This window comes from Lemur catta, chromosome 10, assembly GCF_020740605.2.
Source record: "Lemur catta isolate mLemCat1 chromosome 10, mLemCat1.pri, whole genome shotgun sequence".
Taxonomy (NCBI): Eukaryota; Metazoa; Chordata; class Mammalia; order Primates; family Lemuridae; genus Lemur; species Lemur catta.
The window spans coordinates 32076183-32101503 of record NC_059137.1 but is presented as its reverse complement, the minus strand read 5'-3'; the positions used below and the strand labels follow the sequence as shown (position 1 = coordinate 32101503).

The 25321-nt window shown below is 39.4% G+C and overlaps 1 protein-coding gene and 1 long non-coding RNA gene across 3 annotated transcripts in view; one reads left to right on the top strand and one right to left on the bottom strand.

The window, feature by feature from the left end:
• Positions 1-10489, top strand: part of NR4A3 (nuclear receptor subfamily 4 group A member 3) — a 39995-nt gene extending 29506 nt beyond the window's left edge. For both annotated transcript variants that reach the window (XM_045563146.1, XM_045563147.1), the window contains one exon: positions 7217-10489. In XM_045563146.1, the coding sequence (XP_045419102.1) occupies positions 7217-7464 (248 nt within the window). In that variant the 3' untranslated portion in view covers positions 7465-10489. The remainder of the gene's footprint in view (positions 1-7216) is intronic.
• The window catches only part of LOC123646314, a 128536-nt gene that overhangs the window by 85305 nt on the left and 17910 nt on the right, over positions 1-25321 (bottom strand). The window lies entirely within an intron of this gene.

Below are 25321 nucleotides of genomic sequence, written 5' to 3'. Positions count from 1 at the left end.
ATTTCTCTGTGTCTTTCTTTACCCAATAGACTGTGGGTTTCTTAAGCACAGGGAGAATTTTATTTATCATTAGCACTTTAGCATTTACAAGTGTCTGGCACATTACAAAGATTCATTGAATGAATGGGTTAATTGTGACTATCAGAAAGTCTTGCAAATTAGAAAAATCTGAATTAACTATTTTTAGCCTCCCATTGTTATTAGGAAATTGTCTGAATTCTTGATAATTGCCTTATTTCAATTCAGATTAATTTGGTATATATTTATTGAGCATCTACTACATGCAAGGGACAAAAATCCCTTACCTTCACAGAGTCTGTGGTCCCATTGGACAGAGAGATAGATACATACTCTAAAAAATCAAAGACAGTCAGACTAAAAAGCACTATTACATTCTCAACACAGGCTGCCGACTGGCTTGTGGCTTCCCAACCAGCTTAGGTGCAATGTCTCTGGGGTAGCCCATCAGTAAGGGATGTTATACATGACAAAAGATGACTTCCCAGAAAAAGCAGTGGACTTCAGAGTGGGAAGTCCTGTTTGTTTACTGGTGATTTACACACACAGCTCTCTCCGAGAGCCTTCCTCTCCCTCCCTATTGGCTAGAACTATATCGCTGTCACTGAGTTAGCCTGTGCCCTAGCCCTGCTCAAAAAGAGGAGTTTCTTTTCCTTGGTGGGGCTCTGATGGCTAGTATCATCCCTTTCTTCCTCCCCTGCTCTCTGCCATGAGGAAGAAAATGTGACATTTCTCATAGGAGCCCAAGAGGCAGAACTGGAAACTATATATTGGATGGCAAAATTTAGCTCAATCTAAGAAAAACTTTCTCATAGACAGAATTATTTGAAATTGGAATAAGCTGCCTTGGGGAATGAGGTTTATAAACAGAGCCAAGATGAACACTAGGCGTAGACTGGGTCAAGCGTCTTATGGGCACTACAATTGGCTAGAGCAGAGCGTCTCCAGCTTTCACATGCATACACAATCACTGAGCATCTTGTTAAACTGCAGATTCTGATTAGGTAGGTCTGGGGCAGGGCCTGAGATTCTACATTTCTTTCTTCTTCTTCTTCTTCTTCTTCTTCTTCTTCTTCTTCTTCTTTTTTTTCTTTTTGAGACAGGGTCTCACTCTGTCGCCCCAGCTGTGTAGTGGCGTCATCATGGCTCACTGCAACCTCAAAGTCCTGTGCTCAAGCAATCCTCCTGCCTCAGCCTTCCAAGTAGCTGGGACTACAGGCACGCACCACTGCACCCGACTAATTTTTCTATTTGTAGGAGAGACGGAGTCTCGCTCTTGCTCAGGCTGGTCTCAAACTCTTGGAGATTCTGCATTTCTTACAGGTTTCCAGTTGATGTTGATGTGGTCCAGGGCCCACACCTTAAGTAGCAAGGAATAAGGGAACCTATTAGTAATTAGGATTCTCTGAAATTAATAATAACTTCCATTTTTAAATACTTGGTTCCAGGCACTGTATCAATGGCTTTACATGTGTTATTTTGCTTAATGTTGTTTAATAAGTAAATTTGGAAATACCAGGGATGGATTATAACAGATATGGTAAGCAGGGAGATCCCTCAAGAGCTATTAAGACAATCTAGGGAGCAGGTACTAAAGATCTGGTCCAGAGGCAGTGGGTATTGAGAGGAGGAGATAGGTGTCGGGAACATCACAGAGATAATAACTGAAGTTCTTGCAACAGATTCAGTATGATGGGCCAGGGGAAGGAACTGTTAGAGATGATTATGACAGTGACGGGGAGGATTGTGATATCATTAATAGACAAACTCTGAGAAGTGCCTGATTTGAAGGCGAAGGTAATAAGTTGAGTTTTAGATATAGAAGATACTTGCAAATTTGTATTAAGTGTTTGCCATATGCTAGACATTGTTCCAAATACTTTACATGCATGAACTCTTTTAATTCTCATAACAACCTATAAGGCAGGTACCACTATTAGCCCTATTTTACAAATATGGAAATAGAGCCAAAGTCACCCAGCTAATAAATGGTAGAGCCAGCATTTACAGCCAGGAAATCTGGTTCCAAAGATGTGGTAGGTTTTAGAGTTTATAAAGTTTTTTACTGTTGTTAGGTTCTTAATAACTCCCAACCCATGTATTAATTCTAAGCAACCTCTACTTTTAGTATTTATTTAATGGCATTTTATGGGTCCTTGAGCCTCTATTTATGTATTCATTTAACAGATATTTGTTGGGTGTTCCCCATGTACTAGGCTTGGTGCTGGAGATACCATGTTGAGCAAATACAGTCCACGCTCCCATGGAGGTTACATTTAATGGAAGAGGCAGGCAATCATCACATAAATATCTGATTTCAAACTGTTATGTCTTGCGAAGGGACAGAGTAGAGTACCATAGGAAGCCCCGTGACCTAGACTGGGGCTAAAAAGGGAAGCTTCCTTGAAGAAATAGTTGATCTGAGATCTAAAGGATGAGTGGATCTTAACCAGATGAAGATGGAAAAACATGAATACAGACTATTATTTCATTCAATCAATCTCTCCCTTTTCCCCACCTCCCCTCTGTTCCTCCTCTCTCCCTCCCTTCCTCTTGCCTTCCAGAGAGGTGTATGCCATGGTCAGCTAAAATGCATGGCCAGCCAACAGCGTCTTTAGATGTTAACACCACACACAGGTTAGGAGTATGATCTGTTGTCTGCTGGCTTTGTTCACTGCTCTAACCCTAGTGGCTATAACATTGCTTGCCATGGAATAGGTACTCAACAAATATTTGTTGAAAGAAGTAATTAATCAATTAGATAATTAGGTACACAGAAGGTAGGAGGGAGTTATAGGAAGGCTAGTTCATCTTAGGATGAGGAGAAACTTTCAAACAATTAGAAACATTCAGAGATGGAAGGCAGCCTAGTATAACAGAAATATCTCTGGACTTGGAGTGAAAGAAATTAGCCACTTGCTAACTTTGACTATGGGCAAGTTATTTAACTCTCTGAGCCTTAGCCTTCTTATCTATTAATTAAAGATAATCATTGTCCTGCCTAATATACAGGGTTGTTGTGAGAGTGAGATAAAATAATCTAAGTAAAAGAGCATAATAGAAAGTGCTATAAATATGTTTTTATTATTAGGGTAAAATAGTTAATTCCCAGTCCAGCCGGTGCCTGACACTCTCTTTGTAGCATCTTGTTGTGGAGATTTCTTGTCTTAGGTAGGAATTTGAACTAAATGACTCAAATCTCTTCCAATTCATATATACAATGATTATGACACATAAATCTATTACTTCACCATTTCTGTAAGTTGTACTTTAAAATTTTGAATATAGAAGACCTGAGTTAAAATACTAAAGTACTGGATATAAATTATGTAGATCAACATGCAAGAAATACCAAGAAGCTTATTTCATTTAATGGTGAACAAAGACCTTAAACTAAAATCCTCTGTGTATAATTCTCTAGGAAGGGGGATAATCTAAATGTCTGATTTTCCCCAGAATTTATGAAGTCTCTGTATATCAGCTCTGCAGCCATGTTTACCAAACTGCAAGAAGAAAGGAGATTCCTTCAACTAAAATGTCAGCGATTGGGTTTTAAGGAATTTGAAATTACTAGGAAGGTCCCAGACACTTAGTGACTCCCTAGTGATTTGAAAATCTTGCTGGCTGCTGGCAGTAGTTTGCATGGAGACTGAATTTTATCTCAGCCCTTTTGAAAGAGTAAAGAAGCTACAAATCCAGTGGCTGTTCAAAACAACAAAGAAGGGTTGAGGTGCCTTTGGCTTCTAACAGGAGTGTCTCTGAATTCCTCAAGGAATTCCAGGCCTAGAGTTGATCCAGCTGGCAGGAGGTATCGATCTCCACTTGAATTCACTGAATAAATAATGGTTGCCATAGTTATTGAGCAGTCACAACTGGTTGGAGAGCAGGGAAAAACTCCGCGGCACCTTCTGTATGAGAAAGTCTGGTTACAAGGTTCCGCAATCAACCCCCTCCGGAAATCCAGCCAACACACTGTTCAGTTTCTTTATCCTAATAATCAATATGAGATCTTGAATATTATGTGAGATCTGAGACACTGAAAGGAAGGGAAACCTTAAATCAATGGATTGTTATTTTACTCTGAGAAAAGCATCTCTCCCTAGGTTATGAATCGAACTTGATACATCTCAGTATTAATGGAATTTGATATTAGCATGATGATGTTTGATCATGTTATACCTACTAGAGGGGCTTCACAAAAGACCAAATCTGTCTTGTACTATTTTAACATTATGCAAACAGCACTAACCTGGAAATTTTAAGAGAAAGGAAAAAGCTATCCAACAACACCATAAGTATTTTCACTTTTTTTGTGTCCTTTCATCCTGCTCTATATGCAGAAATAATTTTTGCATAGAGGGAATCACATCATCCTTCTCCATATGCAGAAATAATTTTTGCATAGAGGGAATCACAGTAGATACGATTTAATATTCTACTCTTTATTTAATGTTGTAAATATTTTCCATGTTGCTTCATAGCCTTCATATTTATCTTTTTTGATATCTACAGAATCTTCCATTATATGGATGTACCATCATTTACTTAAAAGTTGCCCTATTCTTCAACCTTTTACCTTCTTCCAGTCTTTTGTTTGTTTGTGTAGTTTCAGTGGTGGGGGGTATTTCTTTTGGTAATATACCAAATGTCTCCATGCATACAGTTTATTCTTCTGTTAAATTTTTCCTTTGGATAAATTCCCAAGAGTGGGATTACTTGTCAGAGGCTATGAACATTTTATAGCTCTTGAAATTTACTGCCAAATTTGCAGCCTGCTTTTTTGCTTTTGGGGGAAAAATAAAACTTTAGGCGGAACACCAATGCAGGCAGAATTTCTCTTAAAGTTCACTCTTGGGTGCTTCCTCTGAGACTGAAACATGGGGACTACATATTTCATAAAGATAAGCCCTGGGAGACAGGTTTGCACCTGGGCTGATTAGCTAATAGTTTCCTGGGGAAAGGAAAATCATGCACTGCAGAGCCTGGGAATTAGGAGACTTTGCTGCCTTTTGTTAGACATTGTAGATACCAGCCACTTGCCAAGTGTCAGGCATTGTCTTAGGTGCTGACTATACCATGTGGGTAGTACTCTACAGTCAACAGAACATTCTTCCATAACATCGTCTTAGTGCAGCCTCACAACATCCCAGGGAAGTAGGTTTTATCATACTCATACTTTTTCTTTTAATTTATTGTGTAACATTTAAGATACACAGGAAGAATACAACTAAGAAGTATGTATCTGCCACCCAATAATTCCCATTTTCCTGCAAAGACACTGAACCTTACAGACATTAGGGTACCTGGCTAGGAAGTGATGGAACCAGAACCGGAACTCAGGTCTGTCTGACTCCAAGTCCGGTGCCCTTTTCCCTATAGAATGTTGCATGGAGATGAGATGCCTGCCAGTTAGAATCCACTGAGATTTTTCTGGCAATGTTCATGGTTGTGCTGTAATGTAATTATAACACATCAGAGCTGAATGGGACCTTAGAGGTCATTAAATCCAACCTCCTCATTTTACAGGGCCCTAGAGAGGGAAGAACTTGCCCAAGTCTTACACAACTAGCCGAACTGAGGACAATATAGATTGCCTAGATCCAGATCTCTTTTATTTAAGACAAGAAAAGAGGAAAATGTCTGGATAATAGCTTCGCTTTTCTGATTGGCTTTTGCTTCAAGGAAATAACTTTTCTAACAAAAATATTCCAACTAAAAAAACAAATTTAGTAAAATCTAGAAGCAAATGCGTGATTTCCCATTAGAAGGATGTCTTCCATCTCTCAAGGATTATGATTTTACATGTAAATGTACTGAGAGAGAAAAACTGAAATAACTGGAGCCAAGCTCTTCCCTTAGAGAAGAGGCTCTGATATCTAAATGCTGAGGGAAAGCAAAGTGACGTGTATTGGAGGTCAGACTCCTTTCTCATTACAGGGCGATGCAACATTGCTCTGGAACAAGAGGCCAGAATCTGCCTCAGAAGACTGGATTCAAATTCCAGGTTTTTTTTTTTTTTTTTTTTTTGAGACAGGGTCTTGCTCTGTTTCCCAGCTAGAGTGCAGTAGTATAATCATAGCTCACTGTAGCCTTGAACTCTTGAGTTCAAGCGATCCTCCTGCCTCAGCCTCCCGAGCAGCCGGGACGAAGGGCACGTGCTATCACGCCTGGCTCATTTTTAAAAAATTTTTTGTAGAGATGTCTCACTATATTGCCCAGGCTGGTCTCAAACTCCTGACCTCAAGTGATCCTCCTTCCTTGGCCCCACAAAGTGCTGGGATTACAGGCCCGAGCCACTGCACTAGCCCAAATTCCAGCTTTTAGCAGCTATGTGACTTTGGGAAAATCATTTACCCTTATATGTAAAATAGATGATAATATTTAACATAGGCATCATTTTATATATTGTTTTGTAAAATATAAGCTACCAGTATTCATGTATTGATATGTTATAAAATGCCTGCTCCACATCCTTCAGGGCCTCTTCCCCTTCTCTTTGACTTTTCCATCTCCACAGCAGGACATTTGTATTTCGTGCAGAGTACCAGGTGTAGTCAATAGGTGTTTCAAAGCGGGGAAACAAGGAAAAGAAAAGCTGGATTCTCCTCAGTGCTGATTATCATGAAAACACAAGAATGCACTTTATATTGGGTCTTGCCGGGCAGCTTTTGCATTAGCAAATAGAACCTACAGCCTCCCCACCTCCCTCAAGTGAGTCTGTCAAGATGGGAACATTAATTCAGCTGCCTGGATGTGTTTATGTGCCACTCTGAAAAAGAGTTGCCTTCTGACAGGGCTTTTGTGAGAGCTTAGTAGAATAATAGGTACAAAATAATAACCACGCTGCCATTCATTCAGTGCAGCTAAGTGCCAGGAACTAGGCTTCACTTGTGGTATCTACCTAAGTTGGTCCTCCGAGAAACCCTGAACTGAGTATGCTCATCATCTTCATCTAGTAAGGAGACTGGGGCTCAGAAGAGACTTACTCAAGGGCACATAGCAAGTAAGTGGCAGGACTGGGATTCAAACCCTGGTGTTGTTTGATACCTACAGCCATGAACTACCTCTAAGAGGGAGGGCACTTTGATTATAAAATGCCATCCCAGCTGGCAGAACAGGACAGGGACCTCAATTAAGGATTAGAAGTGTCTTAAGGTGTGTCTGCCTCCTAAACTTGCTCTTTTCTATTCCTCTGCAGAACGACATGGGTTAAAAGAACCAAAGAAAGTGGAGGAGCTATGCAACAAGATCACAAGCAGCTTAAAAGACCACCAGAATAAGGGACAGGCTCTGGAGCCCACTGAGCCCAAGGTCCTGGGTGCCCTGGTAGAACTGAAGAAGATCTCCACCCTGGGCCTCCAGCGCATCTTCTACCTGAAGCTGGAAGACTTGGTGCCTCCACCTATGATCATTGAAAAGCTCTTCCAAGACACCCTTCCCTTCTAACCAGGAGCAGCCTGGGCAGGGAGCCGCCTCATCTGCTAGCACCTGCTTGCTAAGCAGCCAAGGGATGGGTCTGGACACCTACCAGTTCCTGTCCTTCCTTAAGGGAAAAAGCCGCTCCTGTAGAAAGCAAAGCCTTTTTTTTTTTTCTGGCTCTCTTCCTTACAACCTAAAGCCAGAAAACTTGCAGTGTATTGTGTTGGGGTTGTGTTTTATATTTAGGCTTTGGGGGGTGGGGTGGTAGAGAGGTATAGTTCATGAGGGTTTTCTAATAAATTGCTAACAGAGCACTTTTGGACGATGCTATCCCAGCAGGAAAAAATAAAGGATAATATAACTGTTTTAAATCTCTTTCTGGGGAATACAATTATAGTTGCTTTGTATTTAAAAACAAGAACAGCCAAGGGTTGTTCGCCAGGGTAGGATGTGTCTTAATATTGATCCCTTTAAAATACGCTTCCTGTATCAAAGGTACATACGTAGTGCAAACAAGGCAGAAATTCCCTTAATTTCTTTCTTCCTTTATTTTAACAAATGGTGAGAGATGGAAGATTACCTACAGATCAGACATAGCAAAACAATAATGGCCGTTTGCATCCATATACAAGTGCAATTTTTAAAAGTGTTGTCTTAGTCTTGTTTATTAATTCTCCTTTATTTTATATGGAAATAAAAAGGAGGCAGTCATGTTAGCAAATGACACATGCTAATTTTCCTAGCAGAGCCTTGGTTCACCTGCCCTGCAGAACCCTTCTGAGGTATGGCCCATCCAAGACTTTTAGGCTATTCTTGATGGAACCAGATCCCTGCCTTGACTGTCCAGCTGTCCTCAAGGGGGATCAGATTAAAAAATGGATTACATATAACTGTTTTGGTTGTATTCTATCAGCCCCACCAAGAGTCCCCTAATCTTGCTTCAGTTGTAGCAACTGACTGATAGATTCATTCAGAAGCCCCAGTAATGTTTGATAAGTCAGTCAAGTATTTGATTCTGAGATGAGAACATGCAAATAAGGAGGAATTGGGTCATACAGGGTAAGCACCAGGGATAGTAAGGATTTTTATATATATAATTTAATTTTTGTTATTGGTTAAAGAGACAATTCTGGAGAGCAAGCAAGTCTTTTTAAAAACAATAGTATGAATGTGAGTACTAGAAAGGATTAGTGGGCTGCGATTCAACATTCCGTGTTCGTACTCTCTTTTGTATGTTTATACTGTTAATGCCATATTATTATGAGATACTTTGTGGCATAGTGTCCTTATTTGTATAAACATTTGTATGCACGTTATATTGTAATAGCTTTGCCTGTATTTATTGCAAGACCACCAGCTCCTGGAAGCTGAATTACAGAGTAATTAAATGGGGTGTTCACAGTGATTTGGGTACACCAATTAGAAATTAAATAAGCAAATATATATATATATAAATATAGCAGGTTACATATATATTTATAATGTGTCTTTTTATTAACCATTTGTACAATAAATGTCACTTCCCATGCCGTTATTTTATGGTTCCTTTGCAGTGACTTTTAAGGCAGTACTGTTTAGCACTTTGATATTAAAATTTTGCTTATGTTTTGCTAAATTCGAATAATGTTTGAAGATTTTTAGGTCTAAAAGTCTTTATATTATATACTCTGTATCAAGTCAAAATATCTTTGGACATTTTGCTAAGAAACAAACTTTGAATGTCAAACTGATGTCACAGTAGTTTTTGTTAGCTTTAAATCATTTTTGCTTTAGTCTTTTTAAAGGAAAAATAACAAAACTATGCTGTTTATATTATCATTAAATTATACAATCAAACAAATGCCAAATGAATTGCCTAATTGCTGCAAAGTATAACCCAGTTAGGAAATCATGTACTTTTTTTTTCCAGGAGTCATTCTGATATTTGATCATGTATTATGTTTGTTTGAGCTTTTATGAAAGATTATTATTTTTATATCAAGATTATAGGACCTGGAATGTTAGGATTTTTAAATGTTAGACTTGGAAGTGGCCTGACTTGTCAACTAGTCCAACCTGAAATTCATGAAGGAGAACACTGGAGCCTATTGAAGGGTAAAGAGTTACTCAAGGTGAAACAGCTAGTAATGGAATCAAGACTAAGACCTAATTCACCTTTCCATAGCCTTTTTTTTTCCCTCAACTTACTGCATCTGTAGGAAATCAGGCTTTTAAACATAACCATTAATATTTACATTTTACCTGAAGATAACCATGAGTAAAGTAGTACTTTTGCATTAATTTTTTGAGCTTATATGCAAACATAATAAACATTATTAAATATCAGGAAAGCTAACATTTCACGCAAGATAGCTTCAGACCACATTCAAATTGAATTTGAATAAATTAGAAATACTGTGCATACATAACCTCCTTGTGCACCATTAGTATTTGGAAAGTTAATCCTTGTTTTTGTTATGTCTGTAAAGGAAGAGTAAAACAAAACAAAACAAAAAAAAGCGGAGCCCTAGAGAAATGCTGTTACTCTTTATTTTTACACTCATAAGATTTAAGGAAAAGACTTTTTAGCCATCATATCTATTGGTTGGGAAGAATGAAGAAGCTTTTTTAGTAATAGGTCCAGACACTAGTCCTGAAAATAAGGATCATAGTATGTTCTTCTGTCTTCCATAGTTACTACAACTATGAGGGCCTCGCAAATCATCTATCAATTCAACTCTCTTTTTTTGTCTTAATGTTGCACATAAGTTTATACGGAGTGGATGACCACACTAGCTCAGAAGAGGACAAGTATTAAAGCAGGTAATTCTTCCCCTAGTGGGAGAGCTCTCTCAGTGTGAACATGCCTTCTGTGGGCAGAAATCAGGAATCCACCAGCTGTTAATGGAGAGTGCCTTGCTTTTATTTCAGACAGCAGAGTTTTCCAAAGTTCCTCTGCTCCTCTAACAGCATTGGTCTTTACTGTGTGTTAACTTGTGGTTTGAAAGAAATGCTCTTGTACATTAACAATGTAAATTGAAATGATTAAATTAAATTACATTTTATCAATGGCTATTTGTGTGTTGAATAAGCACGCTTCATTTAACAATTTCCTTTTTAATTATTACATAATAGTATTTGCTGTGAACTCTTAAACACATCCCAAAATTGATTTTTTTAAAGGCTTAGTGATACTGAAAAATTAATAGGCATTCTGAATTGGAAATATATTAAACCTCACTGATTGGAAGGAAGGGCATTCTAAATTCAATAACCATTTATTGACTACTTCCTGGGGGCAAAGCACTGCTGGGTGCTTTGAGGAGATACAAACATGCACAGTGTGTGAAACTCCATTTTTCTTTCAACTGTATATAGCTTAAATGGAGCTAACAATTTGTTGCCTAAAAGTATTCTTTAGAAGTATGAAAGATTCATTTTTATATCAAGATGATAGGATATTAGTTGTTTGTGAACCAAAATTTCCAAGAATCAGGGTTAGGTTCTCAAAGACTGATGAGCGTTCTCTGTCTTTTTGTTTAAGCCATTACTACTACATTGCTTAGAAACCCCTTCTTCACGGGTAATGCAAATGCAACTTTTATTCCACTTCACCCAAAACATCATATATTCGGAGTTAGTGCAAATACAGTTGTTGTGCGTTGATGGCTAAAAGTAAAAATGTAGGAACTCTGATAATTTACTTCTTCAGTGGGTGAATAAAGTATTTTCTGTGACATTTAAGTACTGAGTGTGGTCTAGGAATCAAACCATTTTTCTTATTTCTCAGCAGGACCTTCATTACTCAATTATAAAATACGACTAGTAAGAGTGAGAGATATGGTAGAGCACCATCTTGTATATGAATTCAAATATAGATGCTTGTATCAATAATAAAAATATAATATAATATTATATATATATATATATACACATATATATATATACACACACATATATGTGCTTGGCCAAAAGGAAAACAATAAGAGGAGAGGGTTGTTCTCCTTCTTTAGGGATGATAGGGACAACAGTCTGGTTTTAATGGGGAGGAGTCAGAAAGGTCAGGGCTAAACAAGTGGCATTTGCCTGTAGTTGAATTTCTATAAGTTCAATGCACAAAGATAAACACAAGAAGCTAATCATTCCAGCCTGGGCAACATAGTGAGACCCTGTATCTACAAAAAATAAAAAAAATTAGCTGGTCATGGTGGCATGCATGTAGTCCCAGCTACTCAGGGAGACTGAGGTGGGAGGGTTGCTTGAGCCCAGGAGTCAAAGGCTGCAGTGAGCCATGACCGTGCCACTGCATGCTAGCCTGGGAGACAGAGTGAAACTTGTCTCAAAAAAAAAAAAAAAAAAGGCTAATTGTGGACTTTTTCAATTGTGGTAAAATACACATAACATAAAATTCACCATCATAACCATTTTTAAGTGTACAGGTCAGGAGTGTTAAGTATATTTACACTGTTGTGCAACTAATCTCCAGAAAGTTTTTTCATATTGTAAAACTGAAACTATTTACTCAATAAACAGTAACTTCTCATTCCCTCCTTCCCCTGGCACCATTCTACCTTCTGTCTCTATGAATTTGACTACACATATAAGTGGAATCATGCAGTATTTGTATTTTCATGACTGGCTTATTTCACTTAGCATAATGTCCTCAGGTCCATCCACGTTACAGCATATGTCAGAATTTCCTTCCTTTTTAAGGCTGAAAATATTCCATAATGTGTATATACCACATTTTGTTTATCCATTCATCCAGCAATGGACATTTGGGTTGCTTCCACCTCTTGACTATTGTGAATAACATTGCCATGAACATGGATGTGCATATATCTCTTCGAGACCCTGTTTTCCATTCTTTTGGCTGTTTACCTTTGAGCTTAAGTATGATTTAAATGCTTTCCAAGGATAATCTTGATTACACGCGGTTTTTTGCCTTAGGCATTGATTTCAGAGCCTCCCCATTCCTTTCTCTTAAGGAGGCACCTGAGGTTGCTCCATGAGCAAGGCTGTTTATAAACCTTTGTTCCAGGGCTAGGCTAAAAACTGAAAGGACTAAAATCTAAGAGGCTTAAATGGTCCATAATCTCAATCAAATACCCTTCTTTGAGAACTTCACCCAACCAGTTGAAAATCCCATCTAATTTCAAAGAGGGCTTTTGCACCTTCTATTATGTAACATCCCTCATCATGAAGAAAATTCTTCAAGAAATACTTCAGAAAATTCTTCTTCAGGGTTGTACTGTGATATTGACATAAACAATGCTTTTCAGGTGTGTGTTCTGTTTGGCTTGTGTTGCAAGCACACTGTTCTATTTTTCCTGTCCCTGTCTGACTCATTTCATGACTCCCTCAGTGAGCCCAGGGATCATCAGCCCCGTCTCTGACTCCCTGCTGTGATGCTGGCCATCCCCCGTACTGGCCCTCGAAGGGTACTTGATTTGAGAGAAAAAGAAGAGAGACCTAACATTTATTAAGCATCTATGATGTGTGCCAGGTACTCCAGTAAAAGCTTTCATCCATAATCTCATTTAATGTTTACTCTTTCTAAAACGGCATGGACATGCCCAGTCTGAAAACTGGGAAAGAGGTGGGGAGAGGTTAAGCACCTAGCAGCAGGATCCCACAGCTAGTAAGATTTGAACACACGTCGATCTGGTTCTACTACCCGTAACTGCCTTCATGGAGTTGTCGTTAGACCCCTGATCCTTCCTATAACACAGGGGTCGTTTAGCCTCAGTTCCTTGCTCATGAGCAAATGGTAAGAATTATACCTGGGCACAATAGTTATTACCCAATACTCTGATTCAACCTCATTTTCCTTCCCATTAATCTTGTCACCTGTCTCGGTAATTCTTCAGATCCTTTGGCTCCACAGATCCCCACCATTCTATCTCCATGGTACTCAAACTTCATCCCTCACCAGCCTTAGACCCACTGAGCCTTGTAATAATGAGGCCCTGCTCCACTTTTAGAATCCCTTTCTGGGGCTTTCCCCTCTAAACACAAACATTCTCTGTCCTCAAAATGGACTTCAATCATTCGACCTCTCATGACTCTTTCCTGCTTCCAGCCAACCTCCCAAATTCCAGGTGATTTAAAACTTCCACTCTGACTTTATGGTCAACAGCTTCAAATTGTGCTCCTTTGGACTCTACGGCCACCTCTCTGCCCCCTTCTGGCCACTTTCACCAAACCCATCACCCTCAAGACCTGCTTTCTTTGTCCCTGCAAAGAGATGCTGGAACAAATGCAGAGAACCAGGCAATCCTTGCTCATCTCAGAGTTGTTTTCCTAGCAGCCTGGCCTTCACTTTGCCCTTTGAGTGTATGTGTCACCTAACACTGTGGTCTTCAATCCCCGGGTAGCGGACCTCTACCAGTCTGTGGCCTGTCAGGAAAGCAGGAGGTGAGCGGCAGGTGAGCAAGCAAAGCTTCATCTGTATTTACAGCTGCTCTCCATCGCTTGCATCACTTCCTGAGCTCCCCCTGAGCTCCGCCTCCTGTCAGATCAGTGGTGGCATTAGATTCTCATAGGAGCATGAACCCTACTGTAAACTGCGCATGTGAGGGATCTAGGTTGTGTGCTCCTTATGAGACTCTAATGCCTAATGATCTGAGGTAGGGCTGAGGTAGTGATGCTCGTGCTGGAGAGTGGCTGCAAATACAGATTATCATTAGCAGAGAGGTTTTACTGCACAATAAATGTAATGTGCTTGAATCATCCCCAAACCATCCCCCCAACCCCCTACTCACTGTCCACGGAAAAATTGTCTTCCGTGAAAATGGTCCCTGGTGCCCTAACACACTCTCCACCTTTTGTTCCTAAAACCCCGATTTCTTCCCCGCAACCATTTCATCCTTGCTCATTTTCTCCTGCCAGTTTTTAATCAATTTTTCAGAACTATACGAAGGTATTTTTAAGTATAAACACACACACACATATACTATCCTAAATAGCTGTTTTCATGTTTCCTTGACCATATATACATATTTAGGGGTTATTTCCCTTATTCTAAAAAAAAAAAAGAATACATCTTTATATTTATATTTTTGCTTTTCACATTGCCAAGATTCTATGAGAAATTAAAATAATATAAAATTGGAAATACATAACTGATTAAAAAGAAAAAAGTAAAATAGTTCATACACATAAAAATGAACTGATTTAAAAGCATAAAATAATTGTAAATATTTTATACATATGAGAGAATAATATAACAGACATCTTTGAACTTACCACCCAACTCAAGAACTTTTGGAGTCCCTATGCCTCTCCAATCGAATTTCCCTCTTCCCCTCACCATCCTGAATTTTGCTCTATCATTGCACATGTATGTGTTCCTAAACAATTTATTGGTTAAATTTACATGTTTTTGAATTTGACATTAGTAATACCATAAAGTATATATTCTTCTGCAACTTGATTTTTCATTGCTCAAAGTTATATTTGGGATTTATCTATAATATTGAATAGCTCTATTCACTAATTTTCTCTGCTGTATATACCTCTCTTAATACATTATAATTTCTCTATTCATTTTTCTGAATGGATATTTAAGTTGTTTCCAAGTTCTTGCTATATTACAAACTATGATACTCTGAACATTTTTGTACAAGTCTCCAAAGAACACAGACAAGAATTTCCCTAGGGTGGTGGTTTGCAAATTGTAGTCCCAGGATTGGCAGCATCAACATCACCTGGGACCTTACTAGCAATGCAAACTCTCAGACCTCACCCCAGACCTACTGAATCAGAAACTCTGAGGGAGGGTTCAGCAATCTGTGTTTTAACAAATCCCCCAGGTACTTATGATGCATGCTAAAGTTTGAGACCCATAGCTCTAGGTCTACTAAGAAGTAGAATTGCTAGGTTATGGGGAATGCAAACTGTTTCCTTTACTAGATATGCCAATTTTCTTCAAAAGTGGTTTTATCAATTTACATTCCCACCAACAATGTGTTAGAGTTCCTACTGTTCTACATCTTCCCCAACACTTGGATTTGTCAGAATTTTTATTATTGTTAATCCAGTGGTTATAAAATGGCATCTTAGTATGCTTTATACCTCATTTTCTACAGAACAGAGTCAATATGCTCGAAACAACTCATCCGCCTTATTCAGAACCAGCTTTCCTTTCCTTTCCAGCTCTCCCACTTCTGAGATGGTGTACTTTCACCATCACAAGAGCTAGAAATCTGGGTACTATGTTTTACATGCCACCCCATCTTCCAGATGGCATTTGACAGTGGCCTTCTAGCGACAATATTACTATTGTTGCCCAGGGAGTGGCTGTATGCATGGAGATTTCAAGTTGGAGAGAGTCGAGGGTAGTATCAGGAGAGGTAATATTTTAGAATAGTTTATGCATAGGGTTGCTCTTGGAATATGTCTGATTTGTATTATAACTTATATGTTACCCGGGGTCTCTTTTCCTTAGGATCTAAAAGGGATTATTTTGAACTTTCTATTTTACAAATACAGAGGTAAAAGACCTTGCCAAGATATCTTTAAATTCTACCAATCTTCACATTAGCTCTCACTTCAGGCTCCCACTTTTGTTTGATCAGCTGTTAATGGCTCTTGTTGCTCTACTGTTGGTATCATCTCTGCTTCTGGTTTTACTCTAGAAGTACAGCTCAGATCTTTACCATAATTTCCAACCAAAAATCATGAATAATACCCTTCTAGGTTCTAGAAATCTATCCTAAGTTACAGCTGGTGATTTTGGCCCCTTCTTCTTCACTCTCTCTCCATCCTTCCATCTGGGACATGGATACCATCTTAGACTATGGAGATAAGGGTACCTCCTGAGAACTGTAGCAAAGAAAGTTGGAAGGAATCAGGTCCCTGAGGGTTTTGTGGAGCAGAGCTACCCCATCACTGCTGAATTGCTCATAACTAGACTTTGCATGAGACAGAAATAAACTCCTTGTTAAACCACTATTTTGAGTTTTTCCATCACTCAAAGCTAAGCTGTATCCCAATGAAGACACACAGGATGCAAGAAATATGGCTCATCTGCAGCATAGGTGGAAAAAGAGTCAGAAGTGTTAAGGATAGTGACTTATGGTGAATCATTCATGTTTTGAGGCTACCAAAAAAAGTCAAAGACATCTTAGGTCACCAATTATTTGTTTCTTTATTCATTGCTTGATTCATTCAACTTTGAACTTGGTCCCGTGTTTCTGCTTCCTCATAACCTCATAGACCTGATGATGCCAGCCTCCTCATGGTCTTAATTCTTTCTATTTTCTAATTTTTCTCTTACTACCTTTTAATTTCAACTTTATCCCTAACTACCTCATCCAGTATTTTCCAATTTCTATTCCTAAGAAAGAAAATTTGATTAATCCAGCTCAACTTTTCATGTCAAACCACATTATAGATGCCTGGACAATCTGCGGATCAGGTGTCTGTGAGTAGTCTCTGGTCCAGTCAGCTATGGTTAAGGAGGAACATACACTGACCCTTCAGAAATCACTGTAGCTTGGATAGTTCCACTCGGGAGGGGCTGTGAATATCAGGGCACTGTGACTATTATGTCTAGCATAGTAGGAAGCTTGACCTGGCTCATGGGGCCAATTGTGAGGGGCACATGTGATAGAATCATTTCTTCTTGATCGCCTTAGTGCCTAGCACAATGCCTCGTTCACTGGAAACCTTACAAAATGCTTGTTGAGTGAATTCAACTTAGATATTCATTGATGGGGGTAGGAGCTGGTAAAACATGTCACATTCCCAAGAGATAAACTATGTCATGATTTCCAAAGTTGGTAACCAGAGCCAAAGTGTGTAGTTTCATCCTTTCTTAACTTTAATGCAAGAGACAGAGACAGAGAGTGAGAGAGAGAGAGAAATCAACACAACCCCAAGGAAGGTTTGTTTTTTCCTTTCCTTTAGAAAGCAGCTGTCAGTTTAACTTATCCCAAAATACTGTCAGTGATGAGCATGACTGAAAATGCGTTTTATCTGTAATTAGAGAGATTACATTAAACACTATTATTTGCAGACACACATTGAATTAACCCTAATCGAGGCTAGCAAATAGTAGAACCTGCCTATTTCTTGCCTCAAAATTTTTAGAAAATTGTGACAGTTGACACACAAGGGACAATGCTGACAAGATTCCTTTCCATCAAATACCAGACAGTAATTGTAATTGCCTTTAAAAATGTTTTAAGCAGTTTCGTTAGTAAATCAGAAGTTGCCACAAATCATGCTGATAGTTTCTAAACATGGGGGCTGTTGACTGTGCATTCTGATATGAGTTTAATGAATTGATTTTCTAAGGAATTTAACATTGCATCTGTTTTCAGGTGTAATTAATTCACTCTGATTAATGTGATTAGCATGGAGATCAGTGGATTACACATGATACCCTTTATTTACTCACTTATTTTTAATCTGCCATACTGTCCGTTGGGAAAGGATATAAGTGATTTTGGGGGAAACATCTTGCTGTTGGCTCTGATCATTTTGGATTTCTCCAAAGCAGAATCCTGGTAGGAATTCACTGATTATTCACAGCCTGTGCAGCAATGTACTTTTGTTTGAGGGACTTATTAAAGTTTACACAGTCCCCACCTTTAAGGATCTTATAATCCAGAGGAGAAGATGAGACAAACATTCCAGTGCAAGTTGTTTGCAAGGAAGAATGGCTGTCCTCAGATTCTTCATTCTCTGAGCATCTCTCATACACTCCCCTAAATAATGCTATTACTTAGGGTATATCAATGGCCCTCCTCTGCATTAACGCTTCCCACTCTCCTGAGCAGTCTTATTCATGGCTTCAACTACCACCCCCAAATCTCTATCTCCAACTCAGTCCTTTCTCCTGAGCTCCAGACCTGGAGGCTCCAGATGCCTTCAGACATCTTCACCTGAATATCCTAAAAGTACTTCAAATTCAACACACCAGACCCAAATTACGTATTCCCCGTGGTCCTCAGATTTTAAATGTTCATCTTGAATGTTCACTGGAATCATCCGGAAACCTTAGTAAAAACAATTTCTTGATAATAATGCCAAAAGATTCTGATTCATTGGTCTGGAAGTGGTCCATAAATTTGCATTTCTAACAAGCTCACCAGTGACAACAATACTGTTGGGCCAGGGACCACATTTTGAGAACCATTACCCTAGAGAATGAAAAGAACGCAGACACATTTCCATGAGCCACCAAATCACTACTGTATGAATAATCATTGCGGGAGAATGAAGGCCCAGGAAGAAAATCTCTGAGTAGAGCAACTCCGCAACAGCAAGAGACAATATGAATGAATGAAACAGCATGTGATTTAATTATTGCTGCATCCATCAACTATATACTGAATACCTACCCTCTCCTAGGCACAAAGCAAAGCACTGAGCTAGACGCTGAGCTATATTGCTGAGTAAAACCATGACACAATCCATATTTACAATCTGGTTTAACAGGTAAGCTCAGGCAATTTATTGAGCGTCAGCTGTCTCATCTGTAAAATCAGGAAAATAATGCCACTGTATGTAGACCTTATGAGAGACATCAAATAGAGGACTGTGTTAAGCGCCTAGTTCAGTGCCTGGCACATTGATTCTCAATAAGGATAGGTAATAAATGGCAGTTAATTTTCATTATTTTTATGTTAGGGAAAAGGGGCGGCCTTGCAAAAATAACAGGAAAATACCTAATCTTACATTTTCCCCAGTAACAAAGATCAATCCTATGAGTTCTCTCACTAACAAGCACCCTGCAGGAGTTCTGTTTTGCACAACTTCTGAAGAAAGCTGAATGGGCAGAAAAGAGATGTAAATCTCTCTTTTCAAAACTGTTTTTTTCAGAATCTGCTTTTACAGGGTTCCTGAGTAACCAGGTGAAGAATGAGCTACAGCTTCAACCCTATCTCCAGGACAGAGTCTCATCTCCTGTGATGATCCCTTCTCCAAGGAAGGCAGGAAACCAAGTCTTGGACTTTGACATCCTTGTAGTTTTTGTTATCTACCTGCTGCTGCTTTTGTTATCAGCTGACAGCCATCGCTATTTTTTTGTCTCTTTGTCCCATTAAAATCAGTGAGCCACTTGGGCTCGCTGCTGGTGCCCCTTTCTCTTTCTTTGGGGTGCCACGCCATCTCCCTGCTCTCTTCACCCCTTCCCCTTCTCTCTTTCTCTTTCTTCCTCTCACTTTCTCTCTCTCTCCCTCCTCTAAAAGGATAAAATGAACTTTTTAAACTTTTATATATCTCAATCTCTGCATGAGAAATCTTTCTCAAAACCTGTGTGCACCAGCATCTCCGCCCTAACGTTAGGGTTATCCACTCCGAAGAGCTATGCAAATGCTAGCTGTTATTATCTTTAGCATTATGACGTAGACTCCCTCAACAAGGTTAACCAGGTAGCAAACTAAGCTTAAACAATATAATAAGCGAGACCACAAACAACTGAAGACATGCTGGAACTTTTAAGGTTGTAGAACCCTGAGTTTCTTTCATTCTCTAAGATTATTGGGGCTTGGGTGTTAATAAGAGTTTCCAGACTTTCCTCAAAAAAACTTTTCCCAAACTGGTGTACTGTTTGATTAATTGTAAATCTTCCAGATAAATTGCAGTTGGCTCAGAAGCCAAGAGGATTGACAAAATCTGATTGTCCCTGCTAGATTCTAAGATTTCAAGTGTCTCCTATGAAAGGAAATGGATATGGAGATAAATAGAAAATACTATTTGTTATGAAAGACTAAATGAGATACAGAACTACAGTGCAATGCTATAAAGTATTTGAAAACAATATTGATTTGAATTCATTGATAGAGTAAAAAATGACAGGAGGTATATTTCACAGCAGTATGTATATCATTTTTGATTAAAGAAAGAGTATAGGATGATTTTTTTTTTTGTAAAAAAATCTCCTTGATATACACCAATTATTAACAGTATTTATTTCTCTGTGGAATATTTGTGATTAATCTCCAAAGATTAATCTGCATTTTCTAGATTTTACGCGACTATTTATGATTGGTATAATAGGCATTTAGAAAAGAGAAAGACAGAATGAGTTCACAAACCCTATGATATAGTTTGGATATCTGTCCCCTCCAAATCTCAGGCTGAAATTTGATCCCCAAGGTTGGAGGTGGGGCCTAGTGGGAGGTGTTTGGGTCATGGGTGCAGATTGCTCATGAATGGCTTGGTGCTGTCCTCACAGTAATGAGTGAGTTCTTCCTCTATCAGTTCCCAGGAGAACTGATTGTGAAAAATATCCTGGCACCTCCTCCTCCTCTCTTTCTCTTCCCTCTTTCACCATGTGACATGCCTGCTTCCCTTTGCCTTCTGCCTTGAGTGGAAGTGGTCTGAGTCCCTAGACAGAAGCAGATGCCAGAGCCATGCTTCTTGTACAGCCTGAGGAACCATGAGCCAAACAAATCTCTTTTCTTTACAAATTACCCAGCCTCAGGTATTCCTTTATAGCAAGGCAAACGGACTAAGACACCCTACAAGGAACAAGGAAACTGTGGAAGCCCTCAGGCAATATTAGTGACTCTTGGCAGCATATTAGTATCACCTGGGGAGCTTTTAAAATATCTAAATGGAAGCCTGCCCTCACACCAATTAAATCAGAATCTCAGGGCTGGAACCCAGGCTTTAGTAGTGTTTAACGTTCCCCAGGTGTTTTCAGTGTAAGCCCAGGTTGAGAACCACTGCCTCAGGAGACCTTCTGCATTTCCTTGCTCTTGGTAGATCCCCTTGGGGCCTTGGCTTATGGGGGCCTCCATGGGTCCCCACAATCAAACTAGTCCCCAGGAGAGACATCAGAGTTCCCTGGCTCTCAATATCAGCAGTTTTACTCAGTTTTCAGAATAATTTTGAAGTGGATCAGAGCTAAAAATTACTTTGGCCACTGAACAAACATAGGGAGAAAAGGTGGAAAGAGGACAGGAGTTAGGAGTATCTGGGTTCCTGATGAGGTCTGTCACCTAATAGCTGTGTGATCCTTGGACAAGTTACTTTTCTGTGGTCCCTCAGGTTCCTCATAGCTCTGCCTCTCTGAGTTGCTATTAGGATTAAGTGAACTAAAACACATGCAGGGAGTTTTGTAAAATGAAAAGTACCATGTAAGTATTAATATTATTTTTATTACTGTATTTTGTAACAAATAATATGAAGAATATGCTCAGGGAAAGATGGTATTTGAGGAAGACACGAGAAAGGTTGACTTAGTTTCCTACACGGGTCTAGGCCTTCATATGGACAGGGAGACCTAAGTACAAAGGGAATTAAATAAGGGGCAAATCCATGGGCTGAAACTAAAAGCAACTTGAGAGCCCAAGCATGAAACGCTTCTTTCTCAGAAACCCAGAGCGGAGACTCTGAGAAAGATCTTCCCTTTGCTTTTCTGATAGCTTCCAGGAATTTATCCCAAAGTGGTGATGTCCCAGAATAAATAGGTTTTCTTCTCATAATTAAGCCAGAGGTTCTGGGAATGAGCCAAGTGCAAGGCTGAATTCATTACTGAGATTGCTTGCAATTTAATTCAGGTCTCAAGGAGGTGGTTCCTATGTGTCACTGGAAAAGAATCCTTGCATCTAGACAACAGCCTACATATGTCTCCAGATTGACTTTGAAATGGGGGCACTTTTTATCCCCTCTGCACTTAATTTATTCTCTAAAAATAGTAGGCCCTGGAAGGAACTTCACTACAACACGGTCTATGGAGGAGCTCAGCATTATGGACCATCTGTGGCATCATTTAACATGGGCAGTGACTGAAGAAAGTTGAGTGCCTTTCAGAATAGAGACCATAAATTTTTCATCTTTGCATCCCCTGCATGTCACATGTCACATAGTGCTGGGCCCAGAAAAAGTACATAGCGAATCAATGCCATGGAAGATTCTCCTGCAAGCACAGTTCTAGCACATGGTAGGAAATTAATAAATATTTATGGAATGCACAGCATTGCCATCAGGTCTAACACACTGAAAATGTCCACTGTTGTGCATGTGTGTTTTCCTTTTGTTCATCTTAATCCATTATTGGCTACAACTTTTCCTGTAAAATGGATTTATTGGCCACATTCTCATAGCTAATATGGGTCTACACTGAAAATAAACCATAATGTTTGTATGGTGCATTCTAACTGCATTATATAATTGGATCTTCACAACTTCTGGAAGAATACTGCATTCTTTTAGGTAAGAGATAAAGGAAACCTAAACAAGGAGAGTGGCAGTGGGAAGGAGGCAAGTTGGAAGATTTCAAACCTGGTTTCTGGTTTGGAAACCTCAGTGGATGATGATGCTATTCACTGTGGTATGAAGAAAGTACAATTTTGAGGGGAAATATGATGAGTTTGGTTATGGACATACTGAGTTGTAAGTACCTGTCTGCCATCCAGGTGGAGGTGTTGAGCAGACCATTGGATATGCAGGTATAAATGTCAGAGAAGACATCTGGGTAGATATAGTCTTGATAGCCAACAGCAGATAATAGTATTAGACTATGAAGAATGAGTACAGGGAGAAGAATGGTGAGAACAGGTTTAGAGGGAAGGAGGCCAGTAGCATAGGATAGAGAAAAGTGAAAATGGACACAGCTAGCATAAAAGATAAAGAAAGTAGTATGGAAGGGGACAAGACTGAAAGAAGAGATTTTTAAAGATGGGAGAGACATGTTTAAATGTTAATGGGAGACAAATGACAAGATGGACCCACTGGGCACGTCTGTATCCATCACATCTGACCACAACATCCTTTAGAGAGTAGTGACAACTGCTTCACTTTTGCCTTTCAAATCAAGCACAAGTTGTTCTCTTGGCCAACTATATATTAAAATCATACAAAAAATGGAATTCTAGGAAATGTAGTTCTCTGTTTATCCACATTGACATAGTATAATCTAGCATAATCCACCACTTGGTATCCACACATACTTCTTTAACCATATTTAATTTCCAAAAAAAATAATAATAATAATAACAAGACCATGTCTCTGCATGACCTGATTCAGCTCATGAATTTTGCCACTTATCTGGCACTTAACTGAGTCTTTTAAAGTCTACTGAAAAATTCTATTAGATCATGATTTGGGATGAGGAGCTGAAGAGGAGTGTGAGTCTGCAGAACAACTGTGGGGGAAGGGGGAAGATTTTTGAAGAGACAGGAAAGCTGCTGTCCACAATGGAAAATATTTAAATGGGATTTTATTAAGTTTGAAATATGATTTTGTAATACAAAACCTCTTCCACTAGTCCCATGGAATTTTCAGTAAAAGATCCATTTCTCATCCATGCGTGGAAGAGGTGGACTCATACTGGGGGTGTGTCAAAGTGCTGAGTGCTGTCTCAATAGCAGGCCTGGAGCAAGAGCTGTGGCTGCTCCCAGGAAGCCCGCTCCAGCCCAGTTACATTGGCAAATAAAACAATGCAAAACACTGTACTGAAGAGTGGTAAGCTATTTCTGCCCTTAAAAAGTCACTTTGAGGCATATTATCCTTTATTTCCAGAGGACAATGCCCTGAATCCGTCCTTTAGTTACACAAACATAAAACAAGTTTCTGCCTGTTGTTCTTGGGAAGATCTGTGATGCAACCTAAATGAAGATATTTTAGCCCAAAAAGCTAAGTGACTGTGCTATAATATAAATTGTCCTGGCTAGGTTTTAGCAGCCAGAATTATTCACCTACAGACTTTGTTGCTTGTTTGAGAGAAATGCTTATTTTCTCTGTATAAAATTAAACTGGATGTTCTTCACCTAGAAGCAGTTGCTTATTCTTGTGGAGATTTATGTGCCCTTATGTGCAGAAATGGGAAGCTATGAGGGAGAGAATGGCAGGAGAGACATTTAAGTACGATCTTCACCTAACCTTGGAATAGTCATTTAAGTGATTGGGCTTGGCTTGGAGCACGCTAGCTGTTTAATGTCCTGGACACGGGACATGTGATTAAGAGCATGAGCTCTGGAGACACACCACTGCCATCTGAATTCCCCTCTACCATTTGCAGAGTGTGCAGAGTGTATTGCTTTGAGCAAATTACCTAAACTTTCTGTTCTTCACTTTCTTCATTTTAAAATGAGAAGGAGGATAGTTGTTGCTCTGTAAGGTTGTTGAAAGGATTGAAAGGGGTATGGAGAAATGCTTGGCACATAGTAATACCTTAATAAATTTTAGACATTGTTATTATCTTGGAGTTAAGGCTGTATAGCCTAGAAGATACTGATATTGGGTTATCAATGATATAATTGTCTTCTTGGAACAAGAAGGTGAGGTCATACCCCTGTGGGTAGGTTGGAGTCTCTTAAGAAGAAGTGAAATTCCCACTGTCACTCGTCCCAAGGTCATGTGAATCCCAGGGGCAGATGACAGAATGAGAAGCCAAGGACAGTGGTCTGGTTTGGACATGGTTTGTTTGACTCCACCAAGTCTCATGTTGAAATCTGATCTTCAGTGTTGGAAGTGGGACCTAGTGGGAAGTGTTTGGGTAGTGGAGGCAGATCCCTCACAAATGGCTTGGTGCCATTCACATGACAGTGAGTGAGTTCTCACTCTTACTTCCTGTAAGAACTGGTTTTTGCACAGAGCGTGGTACCTCCTCTTTTCTCTCTTGCTTTCTTCTTGCCATGTGATGCTGACTTCCCTTCATCTTCCGCCATGAGTGGAAGATTCCTGAGGCCCTCCCCAGAAGCAGATGCTGGCACCATGTTTCTTGTATAGCCTGCAGAACCATGAGCCAAATAAACTTCTTTTCTTTATAAATCACCCAGCCTCAGGTATTCCTTTACAGCAACACAAATGGACTAAGACAGACAGATAGTATAAAAAAATGGGCCAGGACTGAGTGAGACAGAAATACTGATAATGAAGTCCCAGATTTCCTGAGAGAAATGGAGAATCTGAATTTGAGATTAGTGGTGGGGCTTCTGGGAT